This window comes from Leptonychotes weddellii, chromosome 2 (assembly GCF_054177405.1).
Source record: "Leptonychotes weddellii isolate Sample4059 chromosome 2, ASM5417740v2, whole genome shotgun sequence".
Taxonomy (NCBI): Eukaryota; Metazoa; Chordata; class Mammalia; order Carnivora; family Phocidae; genus Leptonychotes; species Leptonychotes weddellii.
In genome coordinates, this window is record NC_138370.1 from 94,588,663 (window position 1) to 94,612,059 (window position 23,397).

Below are 23,397 nucleotides of genomic sequence, written 5' to 3' on the forward strand. Positions count from 1 at the left end.
AAAAAGAAACTGGATCAGTCTAAAACCAGAAATTTAGTATCAACTAATTAAACTACATTTCCAACAACCTTTGATCAAAGTTAAATCTTAGAAGGAAAGATAAAAAACAAAATGACTAAAAGTAGCAATGTCTATTCCAAAGGCCTGACCTTGATTACTGTTACTTTGTTCTTAGAGAAATAACATTTTGCTTTCTTCAATTTGAAAAAAAATGTTTTATTGATTTGAAGCTTCCTAGTATACATGATGTTACAAAAACCAAACTATAACAAGCTATTACTGTAATGGAGAGCAAAGAGAGATTTACATTTATTGAGTACCTACAATGGGCCAGGTATTACAATGTATATAGGAACTTAGGGTTTTTTTTTTAAATGAACTTAGTTTTTATATGTATTTTTATATACATTTCCTCTCCACAATAATTCTATGAGGTATTATAATCTTATGGATCTGCACTGTTCAATATGATAGCCACTAGCCAGGTGTGGCTATTGAGTACTTGAAATGTGGCTAGTCTCAATTAAGAATTCAGTCTGAATATTTCAAATAGACACTGGATTTTGAAGACAGTACCAAACCAAAAAAACCAAAAAAAGTAAAATGATCTAACTCCAATAACTAAGCTCTTTTCAATATATATCCATGATCAAACATACATATCTTTTAGATCTTCCTCAATTCCTCCTCCCTCCAAGTTCAATTGATCATAGTTCTTCAGTTGAAAACACTTTCGGCCGACAGATGAATGGATAAAGAAGACACACACACACAATGGAATATTATGCAGCCATCAAAAGGAATGAAATCTTGCCATTTGCAATGACGTGGATGGAACTGGAGGGTTATTATGCTGAGTGAAATAAGTCAATCAGAGAAAGACATGTATCATATGATCTCACTGATATGAGGAATTCTTAATCTCAGGAAATAAACTGAGGGTTGCTGGAGTGGTGGGGGGGGTGGGAGGGATGGGGTGGCTGGGTGATAGACATTGCGGAGGGTATGTGCTATGATGAGCACTGTGAATTGTGTAAGACTGTTGAATCACAGACCTGTACCTCTGAAACAATACATTATATGTTTAAAAAAAAAAATAGTAGGAAGGGAAAAATGAAGGGGGGGCAATCGGAGAGGGAGATGAGCCATGAGAGACTATGGACTCTGAGAAACAAACTGAGGGTTCTAGAGGGGAGGGAGGTGGGGGATGGGTTAGCCCGGTGATGGGTATTAAGGAAGGCACATTCTGCATGGAGCACTGGGTGTTATACACAAACAATGAATCATGGAACACTATATCAAAAACTAATGATGTAATGTATGGTGACTAACATAATAAAATTAAAAAAAAAGGAAAAAAAAAAAGAAAACACTTATGGGCATGTTCCAATACTGTGCGTGCAGCTTAGAATCTAAAAGTATGCTGATTTTATATGTAACACTGCTTACAATATATGCTTTTAGAATTATTCATAAAGCATTTGTTTTATTACTCATAAAAAGTTCTTCACTAAATATTAGAGGCAAATAAACCTGATGACATTTAAAATTATAAGAAAATCTGGTGTAATACTTTCATTAACTTCTTAAGAATCTAAAAATAAAGAATAGCCATCCTACTTTTTTAGACCTATTGTTAGCATATAAGTGGGTCATGTTGTACAAACCTCCCCAAATTTCACTAAAAAATTTGAAGTAAATCAGTACGGAACAATTCAAGATTTTTAGGGGTGCCTGGGTGGCTCAGTCATTAAGCATCTGTCTTCGGCTCAGGTCATGATCCCAGGGTCCTGGGATCGAACCCCACATCGGGCTCCCTGTTCAACGGGAAGCCTGCTTCTCCCTCTGCCACTCCCCCTGCTTGTGTTTCCTCTCTTGCTGTGTCTCTGTCAAATAAATAAATAAAATCTTTAAAAAAAAAAAAGATTTTTATTTATGTATTTGTCAGAGAGAGAGCGCACAGCAGGGGGAAGGAGAAGCAGGCTCCTTGCTGGGCAGGGAGCCTGATGCGGGATTCAACCCCAGGACCCTGGGATCATGACCTGAGCCAAAGGCAGAAGCTTAAGTGACTGAGCCACCCAGGCGTCCCAACATAGGTGATTTTAATAAAGTAGTAATATTTATGGTTTATTAAGTCCCTCACTAATGTAGGCATATTTAGGAAGAATGGATGTTCAGAAAATTTATATTATGCCTTGGAAGAGAAAGACAACTCCTTGGACTCTGAGAAACAAATTGAGGGTTCCAGAGGGGAAGGGGATGGGGGGATGGGTTAGCCTGGGGATGGGTATTAAAGAGGGCATGTATTGAATGGAGCACTGGGTGTTACACGCAAACAATGAATCATGGAACATTACATCAAAAACTAATGATGTAATGTATGGTGATTAACATAACATAATAAAATCAAATTAAAAAAAGACAACTCTTTCTGCTAAACATGTTTAAGAGAGAAAACATGGGTTAAAAAAAGGTCACTGCCCTTTTTTAAAAATTTTTAATTGCAGAACAGTTAACATACAGTGTTATATTAATTTCAGGTGTACAATATAGTGATTCAACAATTCCATACATCGCCCAGTGCTCATCAGGACAAGTGCCCTTATTAATCCCCATCATCTATGCCACCCATTCCCCCCCGCACCACTTCCCCTCTCGTAACCATCAGTTAGTTTGTTCTCTATAGTTGAGTCTGTTTCTTGCTTTGTCTCTTTTTTTTTCCTTCGCTTGTTTGTTTCTTAAATTCCACAAGAGTGAAATCTTTCGGCATTTGTCTTTCTCTGACTGCCTTATTTCACTTAGCATTATACTCTCTAACCCCACACATATCGTTGTAAATAGAAAAATTTCATTCTTTTATACAGCTGAATATATACACCACACCTTCTTTATCCATTCAATAGATGGACACTTGGGCTGCTTCTGTGATTTGGCTATTGTAAATAATGCTGCTATAAACATAGGGGCACATGCATCTCTTTGAATTAGTGTTTTTGTATTTTTTGAGTAGTTACCCAGTAGTGCTGGATTGTAGGGTAGTTCTATTTTTAACTTTTTGAGAAACTTCCATACTGTTTTTCTCAGTGGCTGCACCAGTTTGCATTCCCACCAACAGTGCATGAGGGTTCCTTTTTTCCCACATCCTCACCAACCTGTTGTTTCTTGTGTTGTTGATTTTAGCCATTCTGACACATGTGAGGTGATATCTCATAGTACTTTTGTAGTCTCAGTTTATTTTGGCTTTCATTTTTCTATATGTGGCTGTCTAATTTTCCCAACATCATTTGTTGAAGAGATTGTCCTTTTTCCATTGGATATTCTTTCCTGCTTTGTCAAAGATTAGTTGACCTTAGAGTTGAGGGTCCATTTCTGGGTTCTCTATTCTGTTCCATTGATCTATATGTCTGTTTCTGTGCCAGTACCATACTGTCTTGATGATTACAGCTTTGTAATGTAACGTGAGGTCTGGAATTGTGATGCCCACAGCTTTGCTTTTCAAGGTTGCTTTGGCTATTCAGGGTCTTTTGTGGTTCCATACAAAGTTTAGGATTATTTGCTCCAGTTCTTTGAAAAATGCTGTTGGTATTTTGATAGTGATTGCATTAAATGTGTAGATTGCTTTGGGTAGTGTAGACATTTTAACAGTATTTGTTCTTCCAATCCATGAGCATAGAATATCTTTCCATTTATTTGGTTCTTCTTGAATTTCTTTCATCAGTGTTTTATAGTTTTTAGAGTACAGGTCTTTCACCTCTTTGGTTAAGTTTATTCATAGACACTTTATTATTTTTGGTGCAATTGTAAATGGGATTGTTTTCTTAATTTTTCTGTTGCTTCGTTTTTAGTACATAGAAATGCAACAGATTTCTGTACATTGATTTTGTATCCTAAGACTTTACTGAATTCATTTATCAGTTTTAGTTTTTTTGGTGGAGTCTTTAAGATTTTCTATATATAGTATCATGTCATCTGCAAATAACAGTTTTACTTCTTCCTTACCAATTTGGAGTCTATTTCTTTTTATTGTCTGATTTCTGTGGCTACGACTTCCAGTACTACATTGAAAAAAGGTGGTCTTGTCTTGTCCCTGACCATAGGGGAAAAGCGCTCAGTTTTTCCCCAATGAGTATGTTGTTTGCTGTGGGTTTTTCATATATGGCCTTTACTATTTTGAAGTATGTTCCTTCTCACTCTACTTTGTTAAGGGTTTTTATCATGAATGGATGTTGTACTTTGTGAAATGCCTTTTCTGCATCTATTGAAATGACCATATGGTTTTTATCCTTTCTCCTCCTGATATGATGTATCACAATGATTGATTTGTGACTACTGAATCACACTTGCAACCCAGGAATAAATCCCAGTTGATTGTGGTGAATGATTTTTTTTAATGTATTGTTGAATTCAGTTTGCTAATATTCTGTTGAGGGCTTTTGCATCTATGTTCATCAGAGATATTGGCCTATAGTTCTCTTTTTTGGTGGTGCCTTTATCTGGTTTTGATATCAGGTTAATGCTCGCCTCATAGAATGAATTTGGAAGTTTTCCTTCCTTTCTAGTTTTTTGGACTAGTTAGAGAAGAGGTGTTAACTCTTCTTTAAATGTTTGGTAGAATTGTCCTGTGAAGCCGTCTGGACTTTTGTTTGTTGGGAGTTTCATTTTATTACTGATTAATTTCTTCCCTGATAATTAGTCTGTTCAAATTCTCTTTATCTTCCTGCTTCAGCTTTGGTAAATTATACGTTTCCAGAAACTTATCCATTTCTTCTGGGTTGTCCAATTTGTTGGCATATAATTTTTCATAATATTCTCTTACAATTGTTTGTACTTCTGTTAATTCTCCTCTATCATTTGTGATTTTGAGTCCTTTCTGTTTTTTGTTTTTTTTTAAGATTTTATTTATTTGACAGAGCAAGAGAGCACAAGTGGAGGAACAGTAGAGGGAGAGGGAGAAGCAGTCTCCCTGTCAAGCAGGAAGCCTGATGTGGGGCTCGATCCCAGGACCCTGGGATCATGACCTGAGCTGAAGGCAGATGCTTCACCATCTGAGCCACCCAGGCGCCTCTTTTCTGTTTTTTTCTTGATGAGTCTAGCTAAAGGCCTATCAATTTTGTTGATTTTTTTCAAAGAACCATCTCCTGGTTCCAGTGATATCTGTTCTATTTTTTTTTAAGTTTCTCTATCATTTATTTCTGCTCTAATTTTTATTAATCCTTCCTTGTGCTGGTTTTGGGTTTTGTTTGTTGTTCTTTTTCTAGCTTCTTTAGGTGCAAGGTTAGGTTGTTTGAGATTTTTCTTGCTCTTGAGGTAGGCATGTATTTCTATAAACTTCTCTCTTAGAACTGCTTTTGCTGCATCTCATAAGTTTTGGACTGTAATGTTTCATTTTCATTTGTTTCCATGTAGTTTTTTATGTCTTTGATTTCTTGCTTCACTCATCCACTGTTCAGTAGCATGTTATTTAACCTCCATGTATTTGTGGTCTTTCCAGACTTTTTCTTGTGGTTGATTTCTAGGTTCACAGCATTGTGTCCAAAAAAGATGCATGGTATGAAGGTCACTGTTGTTTAAAAGGGGCCTGATTTAGAGGAAACTATAACTAGAAGGGACCTTAGAGGTCTTTTGGTTCTTTCTCATTCATCCTCTGTAATCTGTGTACAGCATCTGAAATTGTTGACCACCTTCTTTTAGAAATGGTTGCTACTTATGTATCTATGATATTGAACAGTCTAATTCTAATTGAAGTTCCCTGGATTACCGAATGACAGACATATATAGCTTTGTAGTTAAAATACAGAAGTGAATAAAAACTGACTCATGTACCCAAGAGGCTTAGGGTCTAATGGGGTATATACACAGGTAAATTAACAACTACTGTGCTCTGAGTGCCATATGTTCAGATAAGGGGCATCAAAAATCAGACAGAGGAGGAATTAACCAGTTCCCAAGTAGTGAGAAAAAATGTTTCAGGGAGTAGCAGGTACCAAAGGCAAGGGGGAAGGAAAGAGCAACATACATTTAAGAAACATTAATTCTGTGAACAAGTATTTATTGCCTAAATACTACATATTAGGCATATAACTTGGAGCTGAGTATTCAATGGTCAGCAAAACCAGGCATGGACTCCCTCCTTTACATTGAAAGCAGAAAACGCATATTAACCAAATCATCACACTATTTCAGGTATAATAAAAAACCTGAAAAAGTGCTCAAAAGAAAAGGAAGATGATTCCATAATGGTGTGAGGACTTAAACCCTGAGAGTAGGAGGTGGTTTGGGAAGACTTCTGTGGGAAATAATCCTTGAGCTGGCATCTCAAAGATGAGTTGGAGTTATGTAAGTAAAAAGAGAAGAAATGGATTCAAGGAAGAATGTGACACAGATGAGACCCGCCCCCCCCAAAAGAAAGGAAGGCAAGGAAGAGATAATGCAAAGCCTTGAAACCTACATTAAAGATCTCAGTGTTTATTCTAAAAGTACAATAAGCCACTGAAGAATTTTAAGCTGTGTTTGTATCACAGATTTGCATTTATGATTACTTTGACTCCAAAATACAGGATCAACTGAAAAAGGTCAGGAATAGATGTAGGTAGACCCACTGGTAGTCTACCCACTCAGTCAACAAATATTTATTGAATGCCTAATACTGGCAAGCACTGTTGCTATACTGGATATATAGGAATAAACAAATAAAAGTCCCTGACCTCATGAAATTTATACTGTATTAAAGGGGAACAGATAACAAACAAACAGAGTTTACAAAGTCATGGAGTGGTAAGTGCTATGAGGGAATAAAGCAGTGTCAGAAAATGGTGAATGAGGAAGGGTGTTATTTTAACACAGGGTATTGGAAATCTAGGCAAGAAATGAGGACAGCTTGGACTAAAGTGGCAGTGGTGAAAGAAATGGGTAGGCTGAAAAACTAGGAGGTACAAAAAAATCTGGTTTTGGGGATGGACTAAGAAATGTGGGATGATGGGGAACAGAGTCAAAGATGCTCCTGGATTAGTGACTACATGCATGCTATGCTTTAAGTACAGTAGAAGAGTCTAATTCAGTTTTGAAGGACTCCAACATTTAATGACTGAAGTGATGAAAATGAACATTCATAGAAGATATGGAAGATAGTTCAATTTATTTTTTTTTAAAGATTTTATTTATTTATGTGACACAGAGAGAGAGAGAGAGAGAGAGAGAGAGAGAAAGAGAGCAGGGGGAGCAGGAGAGGGAGAAGCAGGCTCCCCGCTGAGCAGGGAGCCTGATGCGGGGCTCGATCCCAGGACCCTGAGATCATGACCCAAGCTGAAGGCAGACATTTAACCGACTGAGCCACCCAGGCATCCCAAGATAGGTCAATTTAAATCCATTACCCAGGGAGGTAGATAGAAAATATGGTAAGTATGAAATTACAGGAGTGAAGGGAGAGCCAATAGCATCAAATGCAGCTAAAAGATCGAGTAAGGATTACTAATATCCACTGGATTATGACAGCTGTTCTGATATTATGCTGGTGGGGGGCAACAAAGGCAGCAGTAGCAGGGATAATGAACGTTAGCTTGCCTTGAAGACTGAGTAAGAAGTGAGGAAATGGAGATAGCAAGGCAATTCTTTAGGTTGTTAAAGGAAAAGGACAGGAAATAGGGTAGTAGCTAGAGGTAGATGCAGGAGTCTAAGTAAGGTTTAGTGTTTCTTTTTGGTTTTCAGGTTGGAGAGACATAAGTTCAAAAAGGTATCAGCAAGAGGGTAGAGCTACAAATATATAGAAGATGGAAGGGTCTGTACTGAGGCAAGGAAGATGTAGAAGTTGGAAAGACGTAGGGGCCATTCAGGCAGTATAATCTACAGAACTTGAGAACCTGGATTTGGAGGGTGATTGAAAGGAAGGAGTTTAACATCATTCTCAGGTTTGTGGCTTAGGTGACTATATATTATTTACCACTCACAAGGTAGGGCACAAAGTAGCAGAAATGGTTGGGGCTTTACAAAAGAAAAAAAAATGAGGAAAGGTCTATGAGAAGGAAAGAAAGATGAGGCTGGCTTTGCAAACTGATTTTGAAGTTATGTTTGATACCCAAATGGAAATACTGAGTGGGCCATATGATATTTCAGAGCTAATACTGAGATGACCAGGCTCATTAGTATGACCATAATAGGTAAAGCCATGTGTTTTCATGCCATCACCCAGGAAAAGTACATTAAAGAAGAAAAAATATATTAAGGAAGAATAGAGTGAGGTTCAGAACATGGCCCTGGGGAGTCTTTAAGGTAAAATACAGAATATTCAGGAAATTCATATCCATTAAAATCTACTACTGTTTTCCTTCCTAATTTCTGAAACAAGAGAAACATTTTATACTTGTATATTTTTCAAAGCTGACAAACATGCAGAAAACTAAACTGAATCTCTCAATAATGACATTATTGATTACCATTTCAGCAACATACATTATGATAAAATATTAAATGCTCATTGGTACTCTATATGATCTTTTTTTTTTTTAAAGTAAATCAACATAAAACTAGTAGGATATGCGTTTAACTCTGTGAATGAGTGATGTTTTTGCCAAAGTTAGACAATCATCTAAAAGAAAAAGAAGGATAAGAGAAAACTCTGTTTTCTAAATTTTACAAGTTCAAAAATAATACTCTCTGGCTATTCATTCAACAAACATGAGACACTGAGAATAGAGAGAGATAAAGATAAAGCATAGTCCCTGACCCTTGAGGAGCTCTCAACCCATACCACGGAAGATACTAAAAGTGCACTGTGGTCCATGGGCCAAATCTGGCCCAATGCCTGTTTCTGAAAGGCAAAGTTTTATTTTAACAGTCACATGCATTTGTTTACATATTGTCTATGTTTTTGTACTAATACAGCAAAGTTGAGCAGTTGCAACAAAGCTGCAACCTTATGGCCTGCAAAGCCTAAAATATATATTATCTGTCCCATTACAGAAAAAGCTTGCCAATCCCTGTTATAAAGCAGATTTAAACCTATAGAAAATATTATTTCCTCAAGGAGATAATATTGTCTCAGGGTGCTGGAGCAGGTTTCACAGAAAAAAACAATACTTAAGGATAAGTAAAAGCTCACCAAAAACAGGAAATGAAGAAATATCACACACAAAGGTAAGGATAAGAGAACACTGTATTTTAGGAAAACAGGAATGTGTATAGTCCATCTAGTATACAGCATATTGGGGATGTGGTAAGTGAAAGAATGGCAGAGAATACTTTCACTGATCTTCCCTGCCTATGCTGCCAAGCTCATGTGAGCAGGAAGTAAAATCTACAATTTTAATGGTATACTCTAAGGAAAATATAATTAGAAAACACAATTAGGCTGGTAAAATGGATTATGGTTATCTTGTTGGGAGTTTGTTTATTTATTTATTTATTTATTTATTTAGACCACACATGCAGGGGGTGGGGGGACAGATTGGAGGGAGAGAAAGAATCAGATGGGGCTCGATCCCATGACCCTGAGATCATGACCTGAGCTGAAATCAAGAGCCAGACGCTTAACTGACTGAGCCACCTGGGTGTCCCTTGTCAGGAGTTTAAATTTGATACTACTCTCAATGAATGGAAGATTATCATTTATCAAAAAAGTTAAAATATTAGGGTTTATGAATGAGTTAAGTTTTTTGAAATTAGAATAGATTCATTGTTTTCCTTTTAATGTTATTCTCACTGATTTGTATTCTAACATGATTTTCTGAATGAGGAACAAAGAGTAAGATTACACTCTTTACCCCCAAACGCAGAAACTGCATAAAATCCTGAGCATACAAATGGATGTTATGTTGCACTTCTGAATGCCATGCAACTCATCATCTGTCACAGAAGGGAAAAAAGGCTGAGCAAGTTAGCTGCAGGTAATAGGACACAGAGAAAGTGGTTAAGCAAGGGCATGGTATGATCCAGTATGGGTTTTAGAAAGCCTAACTCCAATGACAGAAAGGGAAGATGGGACTGAAGTATGAGAGATACAAGAGGGGAGAATAGTCGAGAAGGGGAGACTTGGCGATTTGAAAGACAAAGTTCAAGGCACAAGTACCAACAAAGGAAACGGGTTCAGTATGTATTAAGAAGAGACTAAATTGATGAGAGAGAGGTAGAGGACTATGAAGTTGAGTTTGTAGCTTGGAAAACTGTGAATGCAGCTGTTAAGGGAATGAGAGAATACATGAAGCAGAGGAAGAAGAAATCTTGGGGGAAAGAAATATCTATTCTAGATATTTGTTAGGTATTTTAGATAGGTTGATGTGAGGAGCCTTCATATATCCAAGTGTGTCCCTTCAGTTGGCAACTGAAAATACAGTGCTGAACCTTTGAAAAGAGGTCTGTTTAGAAGACATGAGATTTGGAAGTCATGGTAGTTGAAATCATAGGAATGGATGAAATTTCCTCAGGGTTGGGTATACACGTGAAGGGAACTAAATAAAGCAAAGACAAGACAGAGAAAAATTTTGTATTTAATAGGCAGATAGAGTAAGAACTAGTCAGAAGAGAAACAGGAAAATAATAAAAGTAATGTTGCAGAGGTCAAATGCAGAGTTTCAAGAAAAGAACAGTTTTATCACACAGAATAAAGAGTCAAGTTTTTCAGATGTATGTATATATTACCTACAAAATAAAAAGCCATGAGCCATTAGTGGTTAAGGGTAAAGGCTCTGAATTCGAGGGATCTGGGCTCAATGCCAGTTCAGCTATCGTGAACAAGTTAAACTTTCCATGCGTCAGTTTTCAATCTGTAATGTATGTAATAGTACTTATCTTCCTCACAGGATTGTGGTGAGGAATAAGTGGGATAATGTAAAGTACTTAGAGCCAGCACATATAGGAAGTAATCGAATGTTGGCAGCTATTACTAAAATATTTTTTACCAGGAAAGAAAACAGCAAATCACCGTGAACTACTTTGCTACTGGAGCCAAAAAGCCAACAAATGTTAAATATCAAGGATACAAAACATGACCCTACCTTTATATAAAACTATAGTACATTTTAACTGGAACCACTGTGTGGAGTTATATGGCAAGATAAAAATGGGAATATACAACACAACAAAACATAAATGGGTCTTCAGTTTGAGAAAAAACTAACACCAAAATTATCTATACAAAAGATTTCTCGTACTGCCCAAGAACCCACCAGCAGGTGGAGCCCTCTAGAATGTGTTGGTAAACAAACTCCCTATGGTAAAAAAGGATGACTCATTAGGATGTCTAAATTTTATTCCTTAAAGATAGTTAACTCCCTCTGCTTTAATCCCCAAATAACTTTATTAGTAGCAAGGTTTCTGACATATCTCAACACTGATATTAATATTTTGACTATTTTTTTTAAAGATTTTTTTTTTTTAAGATTTTATTTATTTATTTGAGACAGAGAGAATGAGAGAGACAGAGAGCACATGAGAGGGGGGAGGGTCAGAGGGAGAAGCAGGCTCCCTGCGGAGCAGGGAGCCCGATGCGGGACTCGATCCCGGGACTCCAGGATCATGACCTGAGCCGAAGGCAGTCGCTTAACCAACTGAGCCACCCAGGCGCCCAATATTTTGACTATTGACAGAGATTCTAGAATATAAAATCTAGAATTCTCTAATATTTTATAAACTAAAACATTAGTAATTCTGGTTTTGAAACTGGATAATGAAAACTGAGTGATCTGACTTTTGAGATGCCCTTGAGAAATCTATCAGGCTAAGGCCCTAGATCATAAAGCACCCTTGTGATGTCCAGCTTAAAATAGTCTAAGAAAGCCCAGGATTATTCTACCTGTGGCCACTACAGTGACAAATATAAATCAGATCAAGTCTTTGTGATCACCCCTAATTTTTTTGACCTTAGATGAACTATTAGTTAACTATCTAGACCTACACTTAAAAGAAAATCAGAATTACCAGGTGATTAAAAAAAAAAAAGCAACTAAAATGAGGCAAAGTTTAACTTTATTCTGTAAATAACAATTAACTATATCCACCTGTCTCTGCATGCGTACTAGAAGCTCCTAAAACAATGTGAAAATTAATGTAAAACAGTAAGTTATTCAGAATATTCAAGTAAGGGAACTGTCCAAACCTATGTTTATTGTCTGAAATAAACAGTATTAATATCACCATTACAAGGTTTTAGATGACAGTGTCCACACCCACAGGCATTCATTGCTTCAACAAGATTTGTTTGTTCAAGTTTTGCCCATAACAGAAGAAGAGATTCAACTATTATGTTTTTATGGCATATCTATAGACAATTAACATCCTAACTCACTGATTTCTCTGAGCCCCTTCCCTGTGCTGCCAACCTCACCTGCTCAGGGACTAAAATCTACAATGTGAATGCTACCCTCTAAGGAAAACATAATTAGTTTTTAAATCACAATGAAAGAACAAAACAAAAATCCCAGATACCACAGTGTAGTCCAAAATCAAATACAAGTGATTTTTGCTTACCCAATTAGAGTATAAGACCTGATTTCTACAATTAGAATTTAACATGCTACAACACAACTACAAATAAAATATTAACAAAGCCAGAGACTTTGTGGCATCTAGTCCTTAGGCAAACCTATTTAAGCATACTTGACTACATAGGTGCACTTGCACACAAAAATTAAAAGTACATTAGATGACTCTCTCTGACATGATAAAAACAGCTATCATGTTCCCCTTTGACAGTAATAACCCTTAAGTCAGGGAAATCAAAATACTAAACTAGGCACAAAATCTTTAATTCATTACTTTTCCATTTAGGGATACTTAGTATACAATCTTGGCTACTTTGTATCAGAGAGATGACTCAATGAACACAATGAATCTGCCTGATGAACCAATGAGTGAATCATACATGATCTCTATCACCAAGAGATCCAAATTATAAATCATGTAGCTTCAGTTTATGTATTCAGAACGCCTTATGACCTGATAATGCTGGTTAAATGAGAGAGATCCTGAAAACTTTGCAATCTGTTCCATAAAGCGCAAAAAGTCTTACTCCGTACATAAAGTGGCTTGGTTCAGATTTTTTATTCTAAGTTTGATTTCCTGGGAAATATTTTACAACAACAAAGCCAACTTCAAAGGAATTTGTTCTAATTTTTTCAATACCCTAAGAAATAAAAAAACCCACAAAAATGGAATATTACGAAATTCTATTATTCGATGGGTGGTCTGAGTAGAAAAACCTATGCATGTCAGTTTTACATATACCAGTTTTAATCAAGAGAAGTAAGGTTCAGAAGGACTGTTATTTCTCTCGTATTACAGAGCTTATGGGTAGCACTCAGAGTACATTTCTCCGGAAATAACCAAAATATTAATACGGAAAAGCTACACACTGCTTCTTTTATTATCAATACCAAGAATCCGAAAGCCCACTGGAAACCCAGCAATTCGGCAAGTCTTCGTACATGTCAAAGAGTTATTCAATGTCTGGAACCTTACTTATTTTACGACAGCATCCAAATGACTTTTACTAAAAATTCCCTCTGAGGCATCAACTTTTTGGAGCCAGATTCTCAGCGGCTCTATCAGAGCCATAGGGAGGGTCAAATACAGAGCTACAACCTTTGGCATCAAGCCCAAACTCAACGTAGGGTGTGTCCGGGTTGTTGTGGAGCCCGTTCTACTGCCCTTTCGTGGGAGGGTGCCTCATGCTTCCCAGAGATGATGCCCTCCATGACTCTTACCCCGCGTGACAGCGCGACCTGAGGGAGGGAGTCTTGCTGGAGGCGGCAAGATTGACGCCCGCCCCCTTCCCTTCCTCTTTCCCTGGGAGGCCCCTCTCGACCAGGGCCTCCACTATGACCACCAGCTCGACGCCCGTTAAGTGCTGAGGGCAGAGGGGCTCCCGGCCTACTCCAAGCCGTCGCAGCCAAGACAGTGAAGAGGGTTCCCCGCAAGGGGCCGAAGAGGAGGAGCCAGTAGGAGCCCGGCCCTTCCCCCCAGCGGGCTTACCCTCCACCGCCTCCTACACGTTGCAGCCGCCCCGCTTCCTTGCGGAGGAGCCCGAAGCACTGCGTCCAGCAGCAGTTCCCCATCGCATGCCGCCCAGGCGCCGCTGCTCCTCCTCCTCCCGCTCAAAGCCCACACTCAGGCCCGGCAGCCGCATCCGCGCGGCACGAGCCGAATGAGGCTTCGGGGACCAAGGGCGGGCCAGCCGGAGCGCGGCGGCGTGAGGGGCTGAGGTGACAGGAGGGACAGGCGCTCGGAACAAAGGCAGCGGTTACTCTACCGGCCACCTAGTCGCCGCCGCTTGAGGGAGGAGTGTGAGGCTGCGGGCTTTGGACTTCCTCTCCGTCCGCATGGACCTCTCGCTCGCCTCCGGACCCCAACCTAGCACAAGTGACCGCCTCCAGCCCCTGAAAGAAGCCAGGCGGCGCGCGTCGGGCGCCCAGGCCCCGCCCTCCCGTGCGCCCCGGCCGCCGCCTCGCTGCCGCCGCTGCCACACCCCCGCCTCTCCCGGGCCCCAATAGGGTGCCCTCCCTCTGTGGCCCCGCCTCCTCCGGCCGCTGGTTCTTACGTCACTTCCACAAACTCCCGTGTCTTCAGCCTCTACCTTGCGGCTAGTCTAATTGCTGGTTGTGGGTGTTTGTTTCGTTGGACCTCGACCTGACTAGAAATCTCCTTTTCTCCTTGCGTTTCCCGTTTCTGGCTCCTGAGCATTTCCTTGTGTCGCAACGGTCAAGGCTGAACGTCGAACTTTGTACCAAAGCCTTACGAACGGCTTACCTAGAGCCCAAGGCCAGGAGTCACCGGGTATGAGAAGGGGCACTTTGTGTAGTGTGTGCTTAGGTTTTGTTAATACCGCACCATAAGTGGCAAATAGAGTCAAGGGACTGATTGACGTTTTGAACGTACCAAGAATTTTTTCTCCTCTGGTCTCTAGTTTGCGTTTCTATCTCCGTACTGTTAATATTGTAGAAAAACTTTTTAATGGCGATCTACTGGCCTCTTTTTATTTTGTTTAAAATCAAATCTTCAAATAATTTCGGGTGGGTAGTTGTCGTCCAGAGGAAGTAAGAGGGCTAGGGTTTTTCAGGGACACCAGCCTTTCCGATCCAAGCGTGCCGCCGGGAACTGTAGTAGATGGGAAGAGATCTCAGACGCGACTTGGTCTGCTGCATCCTCAAATGCTGTAAAACTCGGTTTTTGTAGTTGGCCTTAAAATCGAATACAAGGGGGAAAAAAAATCGGATATAAGGCGTGGTTTAACAAGCCCCTAGTCCGTTGGATAAAATGCCTTTTTTTTTTTTTTACTGTGTCTATTTTTATAGCCTATTTTAATTTAATCTAGGAAAATTGTTGTATTTTAGAAAATTGTTATTAATGAAAAAATCTTCTTGAGCTATTCATTTTCTTGTTTCCTGAAATCTAGGTCGAACTGGGTTTCAATCTTAGCACTGCTACCTAAATAATTTTGACCTTATTTGGGTCCTAGTCGTTTTTGTAACCAAGTGCCTAACAATATGTTTGGCCCAATGGTCTGCAATCAGTGAATGTTAGTGGAATGACTGAATGACTTCCTAAATAGCAACTGTATTTTCTATCCCTCTTTCAACCCCTAAAATCAAGCAAATATATTGGTGAAATAATCTTTAAAATTCAACTATAAAGCTATAAAGCAAGCTGTGGAATACTACTCAGCAACAAAAAGGAGCATACTATTGATACACACATATAAAATGAATCTGCAGAAGATTATATGGAATTGAAAAGCCAGTCTCAAAAGCTTTCATATTGTATAATCCATTTATATAACATTCTAGAAATGACAAAATTATAGGAACAGAGAACAGATTGCATGGTTGCCAGGGGTCAGGGAGTAGGGAATGGAATCTTGTGATGGAAAACCTGTATCTTGGTTGTGTCAATGTCAGTATCTTGTTTGTGATACTACATTACAGTTTTGCAAGATGTTACCATTGAGGAAAACTGGGTAAAGGGTATATGTGGTGATTTCTGTATTTTTCACAATTGCATGTGACACCACAATTACGGACACTTGATGGATACTTTTTGCTATAGGCATTCTTATAAACCTCTATTAAAAGTAGATCTGGGGCGCCTGAGTGGCTCAGTTGGTTAAGCAACTGCCTTCGGCTCAGGTCATGATCCCAGAGTCCTGGGATTGAGTCCCACATCAGGCTCCCGGCTCAGTGGGGAGCCTGCTTCTCCCTCTGACCCTCTCCCCTCTCACGCTGTTTCTCTGTCTCTCTCTCTTTCTCTCAAATAAATAAATAAATAAATAAATAAATAAATAAAATCTTTAAAAAAAAAAATAAAAGTAGATCTGAACTCCATTAAGGATATGAACGATCCTCAGAATCAGTACAAATGATTAAAACATTTAAAAATTGACTCACTAATCAAAACAATGCAGATTAAAACACAAAGAGAAGTCACTGTTCACTTGTCAGGTCGACAAAAATTTATAAATGAAATGTTCAGTTTTTGCAAAGGGACAGTGGAATAGTATTCTCTACTATTAGAGATAGTGAAACTCATTCTGAAAAATCATTTGGAAATATTTGTCAAGAGCCAGAAACAAACTTAATGCTCAATAATTGAAAGATGGTTAAATTTGCTGGTATGGTCTTATTACATAACCATCTGAAATATGTTTTGAAAAAACTTTAATAGCATGGCAAAATGCTGCTGAGTAATGTATGAAAAAATCGGGATAGAAAATTATATATATTGTGTGTTCCAAATCATGTTTAAAACAAAGCATATACATTCTTACATATATTCCTAGGGGAAAATAAAAGCTATTTGATAAATAACAATATTAATATTATATCAAAAATGTGGATTTGGGGAGATTTTTTTTCTTTGTATTTTCTCAATTTTTTAAAAATTATCTGAAAAATTTTTTTTAATCTGGCCTGTCAGCAGGAAAGATTAATTGATAGCCAGCTTAATTAAGTTTTATAACAAATGCAGACATTTAGAAAGTGATGAGGATATAAATGTGGGTGGAATCTAGTAAATTGAGCTACTTAATTTTTTTCTAGAAATGTATTAAATTATGAAGCTAATATAAGTGGTTACTGGAATTTATCATGCAATTTTTCACCAAATTTGACATCAGGAATCTTATCTTCATTGCAATGTAGCTTTAAAAGTTTGTAAACATTCAGTTGAATGATCTGCTGTTAGTTAAGCAGAATTAACAGGGAGAAACCCTATAACTGGAAGGGATGTTTGTAAAGCAGATGGAACTCCTTCATTTTACAGATGAGAAAGAGGACTCCTAGAGGAATTACATGATTTGCCCAGAGTCACTCACTCAATCAAAGGCATAAGATAAAGAAAACCCAGGTCTCTGGACAACAAGGCTTGTTGTGCTTCTGCCATGGCCCAGTATTGTGTCACTAATCCTACATTTGGGCATGGTTATGGAATCAGTAAAGACAGTAGTCAAGTATACTCTGGTAAGATTTATATGTTAATTATCACAGCGAGAGCATTCATTTATATGGCAGTTTGCCAGGTAGACTATTCAATTTACCAGTAAGAGACAGATTATCTACAGTGATGGCCACTTAATATCAGCTTGCTAGAGACCCCATCTACCCACCTTCCAGGTAGCAGGACTTTTCCTTCCCCATGCCTTGCAAAGTTCCTTTCTCTAGTGGTTATTCTGAAGTCAAATGAAGAGTTTTTCTCATGGATAGTCTGGAGTCAGTCAGCATGCAGTCTGTACCTCTAGTTGTGTTCTGGATTATGAGGTTCCAAATATGAATCTCTTTTTGATCAGAATTCCTCTACTGGCTACTAATCACTTCTTATTGTCTTGAGATCAGTTGTTACAATCATGTTTTTTCTGGGGGTTAGGAGGTTCTTGCAAGGGAAGAATTCTGTGCTCTCCATTACCACAGTGGTCCAAGAGTGGACATAAATTCATTCTTTTAATTCAGTGGAGCAGGATACTAGATACAATGGCTATAATGTATTGATAATGAGATAATAAAATTTACCTGGTGGGTTTATTGTCAGGATAAATGATTAAGCATTTAATCAAGAACTTAGTATAATATTAAAAGCAAGTGCTTAGGGGCGCCTGGGTGGCTCAGTCAATAAGTGTCTGCCTTTGGCTCAGGTCCTGATCCCAGGGTCCTGGGATCAAGCCCCACATCAGGCTCCCTGCTCGGCAGGAAGCCTGCTTCTCCCTCTCCCACTCCCCCTGCTTGTGTTCCCTCTCTCTCGCTGTGTCTCTATCTGTCAAATAAATAAATAAAATCTTAAAAAAAAAAAAGCAAGTGCTTAGTATAATATGATTAAACTATAATTTCTATAATGTACTATATATACTGTACTAGAATTACCCATAATACCCTAAATATAATATAAATATTAGCTGTTTTTTTATTGTCCTCAGATTGAAGGAGATGTTCATCAACAAGTTATTTTTTCCTTTGTAGCTGTATCTCTAGCATCCTGTGAAAAACGCTTAAGTTTTTCAAAATTCTACCTCTTCAACATGCACTCAGTCATACTTGACACCACTGCTTGAAGTCAGGCTCTAAGAAAGTGTGGCCTACAGGGAGGAAAGTATTCTCCATCTCTCAGGCCTTGTCTGTCCCATGATCTGCCTCTTATCAGGATGATTGAAAGTAAGATTATTCACTGATTTATGGGGAGACCTCACCCCCTACCAACTAGGAGTATTTGTCTTGGGAAGACAAATAGAACATTCTCTTCATAATATAATAATCCAGTATCATTATGGTTACTAAAGTCTTATATATTCAATCTTAAGTAATATGTGAAAGAACAATAGTCCAGTCCAGGTTTAACTTGATCCAGTATTGCCTAGTTCTTTTGTACATATGTATGTCCATTATAAAGTGAAAATTTAGGTGCACTAAGGCTGGCTGCAGCAACTTAGTGCTCAACAGTAGCTCAATGATGAACATATTTCCATAAGAATAAGTAACACTTTGCAGGCACATCATAGCTTAATTTCATACATAAAAACCAAGTATTTCTCCAAAAAAAGTCCAAGTGAACCAACTCTGCCTACAATGCAAACCTTTGTGTTGTTATGCAGTGTTAGCTCTTTAAATCATCTTGATTTTCAGTTTTATTTAATGGGATGACTTTGCTAAAACCTGTTTTATACCCCCCCGCCTCACAGGCACACATTTGTTTTTATAATAAAAATCGGAACTAAAGGGGCGCCTGGGTGGCTCAGTTGGTTAAGCGACTGCCTTTGGCTCAGGTCATGATCCTGGAGTCCCGGTATCGAGTCCCGCATCGGACTCCCTGCTCGGCGGGGAGTCTGCTTCTCCCTCTGACCTTCCCCCCTCTCATGTGCTCTCTCTCTCTCTCTCTCATTCTCTCTCTTTCAAATAAATAAATAAAAAAAAAATCTTTAAAAAAAAAAATCGGAACTAAATTATATACCATTTGTGCCAGGCATCACTGTAAATGTATATTAGTGCATTTGGATAATAGAATTACTACTATCACTCTCATTTTACAAATGGCAATACTAAAACATAAAGAGGATATTAAAAACTTGAGTTGAAGAGTTGGGATTTGAAAGCCTAGACACAGAGCCAGTTGCAGTCATTGCTATGTTATGCTCTTTTTCTGGGTTGTAGAATTAGGTTCAATCAAATTAAGTATGACATTTCAGTAAGAGATAATACAGATAGTAACTATGTGAAGATCTTAGTAATATAAGAATTAGGAAAAAATCTAAGGGAGGCCAGTATTTTAACAATTAAAATTATTAAGAGACCTCTCTAGGTATTGAGATTACAAGTCACTTAGTCTTTTTCAATTTTGTGGGGGAATTTATTAAAACAGTTTGATGTAGTTTCCTGTATCAAGTTATGACTAAGAGACAAGTGTCATTTAACTAGGGACACCTATATAAAGTAAAAGATGGCAATAGCAACTTTAGTTAATAGTTAGGAAATTAGTAGAATGATTTAATGAATGTTGCACATTGCAACTTATATTACAAACAAGCAGCTTTACATAGTTTTATAATATAGTTCATTTAGGGGACAAAGTGAAGTACATTTTTAATCTGTGAATCCATATATTGATTTCTATATTAATTTAGATGATTTCAATTGTAAAATATTTTTAATAGCATCTTGGAATTTCTTGAGAAAAGGAGGGGGAGCCACTAGTGCCAGGGTGTACCTTCTGAAATTTGATTTAATCATTCTAGTCTCAGTACTTAGCATGGGTATTTTTTAAAAAAGCTCCCCAGTAACACTAATGTGCCACCAACAAAGAGAACCACTGTTCAACAACAGAGGTTGGCAAATACAGCCTGCAGCTGCCTATTTTTGTAGATAAAGTTTTATTGGAACATGGCCATCATGTATTACGTGTCATCTATGTCTACATTTGTGCTACAATAGTAGAGTAGGTGCTACAAAGACCATATGGTTTACAAAGCCCAAGATACTTTATATCATACAGAAAAATAAATTCAAAATGGATGGAAGACCTACATGTGAGACAGGAGCTCATCAAAATCCTAGAGGAGAACACAGACAGTGACCTCTTTGACATTGGCTGTAGCAACTTCTTACTAGATGTGTCTCCTGAGGCAAGGGAAATAAATGCAAAAATAAACTATTGTGACTTTACTAAATAGGGTTTCAAACCACTTTTTTCTTTAGTTCTAGGAGGCTGACATCAGGTTGGGCATAGGAAACTAAAGAGAAAGTCTGAAATAGTATTTTTCATGATCTTTAGGAGGTTCTTTGGTTTGACTTTCAATTGGTTCTTAGGCTTTGGATTTGTTATTTTTAGTTCAGAGTACTTAGTGAATTCTAAAAATTGTGTTGGGACTTCCGGGCAGGGCTGGATTTCTAGATACACATACAGTGTCTGTCACATAGCCTGTACTTGCCAATGAACAAGTGTTTACAATGGACTTCCTTCTAATCTGTGAGCTCATGATGGTTAGATCTATGCTTCTAGGGCTGGCTCCAAATCAGTGGCTCAGTGATTACAGGGAACATATAATGTATTTTTCTCAGCAAAATAAATTCTCACTGTTGTGGATAGTAGCTTATACAATACAGAATATTTTACTTACTATTTGTAATGACATAATAAACATGAAAGGTACTATTCTAAAACAATATATACATTCATTCATGGATCTATGAAGCAATATTAATATTCTAAAAGGAGTACTAGATAGGAGATAAATTGAGTTAACCTTTAATTATGTTATATTTGAAATTTACACAATGTAAAATATGAAAGTCAGAGCTTGTTCAGATTTTTGTCCGTAGAGGAAAATATTTTCAAATGCAGATTTTAAACTATCATTGACTCTCTATGGAAGGCTGGATTTTTCCATGCTTTTTCTTTCAGATCTTGAGAACCACTGAGTATCTGATAGCTATCAGACCAAAAGATACAGTGTTTATTCCAAAGTCAAATTGTTTGGTTTACTTCTGTTCTCTTTTTTTTGTAGGCCTTCCAATTGGTATAAATTGTATTTCTTGTGACTAAAAGACTTCTAGAACTCATCAGGGAAATACAAATCAAAACTACAATGAGATACCACCTCACACCAGTCAGAATGGCTAAAATTAACAAGTCAGGAAATGACAGATGTTGGCGAGGATGCAGAGAAAGGGGAACCCTCTTACACTGTTGGTGGGAATGTAACCTGGTGCAGCCACTCTGGAAAACAGTATGGAGGTTCCTCAAAAAGTTAAAAATAGAGCTACCCTAAGATCCAGCAATTACAGTACTAGGGATTTGCCTCAAAGATATAAATATAGTGATCCAAAGGGGCACCTGCACCGCAATGTTTATAGCAGCAATGTCCACAATAGCCAAACTATGGAAGGAGTTGATGTCCATTGACAGATGAATGGATAAAGAAGATGTGGTGTATATATACAATGGAATACTACTCAGCCATCAAAAAATTGAAATCTTGCCATTTGCAACTACGTGGATGGAACTAGGGGGTATTATGCTAAGTGAAATAAGTCAATCAGAGAAAGACAATTATCATATGATCTCACTCATATGTGAAATTTAAGAAACAAAACAGAGGATCATAGTGCAAGGGAGGAACAAATAAAATAAGATAAAATCAGAGAGGGAGAGAAACTGTAAGAGACTCTTAATCATAGGAAACATACTGAGAGTTCCTGGAGGTGGGGGGGGATGGGGTAACTGGGTGATGGACATTAAGGAGGGCATGTGATGTAATGAGCACTGGGTATTATATAAGATTGATGAATCACTGACCTCTATCTCTGAAACTAATAATAAATTATATGTTAATTAATTGAATTTAAATTAAAAGAAAAGACTTCTAGAACTATTTACACTAAAAATTAGCAGCCAATCACCTCATTTCATAGGAAGGAAACCACAACCCAGAGAAGTTAGGAAGTAGAGTTAGAACTAAATTCAGAAGTCCAAATTAAGAATGCTAACCCTGACTTCTTTAAATAATTCAGTTGCTAATTCTTATTGAAAACTATTTTGAGGGGTGTCTGGGTGGCTCAGTCGTTAAGCGTCTGCCTTCGGCTCAGGTCATGATCCCAGGGTCCTGGGATCGAGCCCCCCCCCCCCCGCATCGGGCTCCCTGCTCAGCGGGAAGCTTGCTTCTCCCTCTCACATTCCCCTTGCTTGTGTTCCCTCTCTCGCTGTCTCTCGCTCTGTCAAATAAATAAATAAAATCTTAAAAAAAAAAAGCTATTTTGAAATGTTGGATTGATCTAATTCTTTCCAAGTCCACTGTTAATTTCTCAATCCAAGCATTTAATACTCCTAGATATCTATGGTATTTATTTATTTATTTATAGATTTATTTATTTATTTGAGAGAGAGAGTGTGTGTGGGGAGGGGCAGAGGGAAAGGAAGAGAGAGAACCTAAGCAGACTCCTGCAGAGCAGGGAGCCTAATGCAGGGCTTGATCTTACAACTCTGAGATCATGACCTGAGCTAAAATCAAGAGTCAGCAGCTTAACTGACTGAGCCACCTAGGTACCCCGATATCTACAGTATTTTAAATTGGACTTTGTGCATCTAGTTTCTTTTTACTCCACTTCATCTTGTTTTTGTTTCTGAATTTATTTATTCTCTACTAAGTATGCCAAGTAGTCTTTAACAATTTTTAAAATGATTATGAAATATTTTATCTTTATAATGTAATATTATCTTAGATAAAGAAATACACTCTGGGAGGGAGACTTATGCTCAAGGAGTTTACTGGGACATGCTCTTGGGGTCAACACCTTTAAGGGGAGTGAAGAAAGTCTTGGGGACAGGGTCTCTTAGGTTGCTTCTGTATCTTGGCTATTGTAAATAATGGTGCAGTAAACATAGGGGTGCATATATCTTCAAATTAGTGTTTTCATTTTCTTTGGATAAATACCCAGTGAT

General features: G+C 38.0%; 1 protein-coding gene across 1 annotated transcript in view; it reads right to left on the minus strand.

Annotated features, from left to right (window-relative positions):
* Positions 1 to 14,414, minus strand: part of AP1AR (adaptor related protein complex 1 associated regulatory protein) — a 37,607-nt gene extending 23,193 nt beyond the window's left edge. Inside the window, exon 1 of the mRNA XM_081813125.1 lies at positions 13,960 to 14,414. Coding sequence (XP_081669251.1) covers positions 13,960 to 14,042 — 83 coding nt within the window. The 5' untranslated portion in view covers positions 14,043 to 14,414. The remainder of the gene's footprint in view (positions 1 to 13,959) is intronic.
* Between the last annotated feature and the right edge of the window lie 8,983 nt (positions 14,415 to 23,397).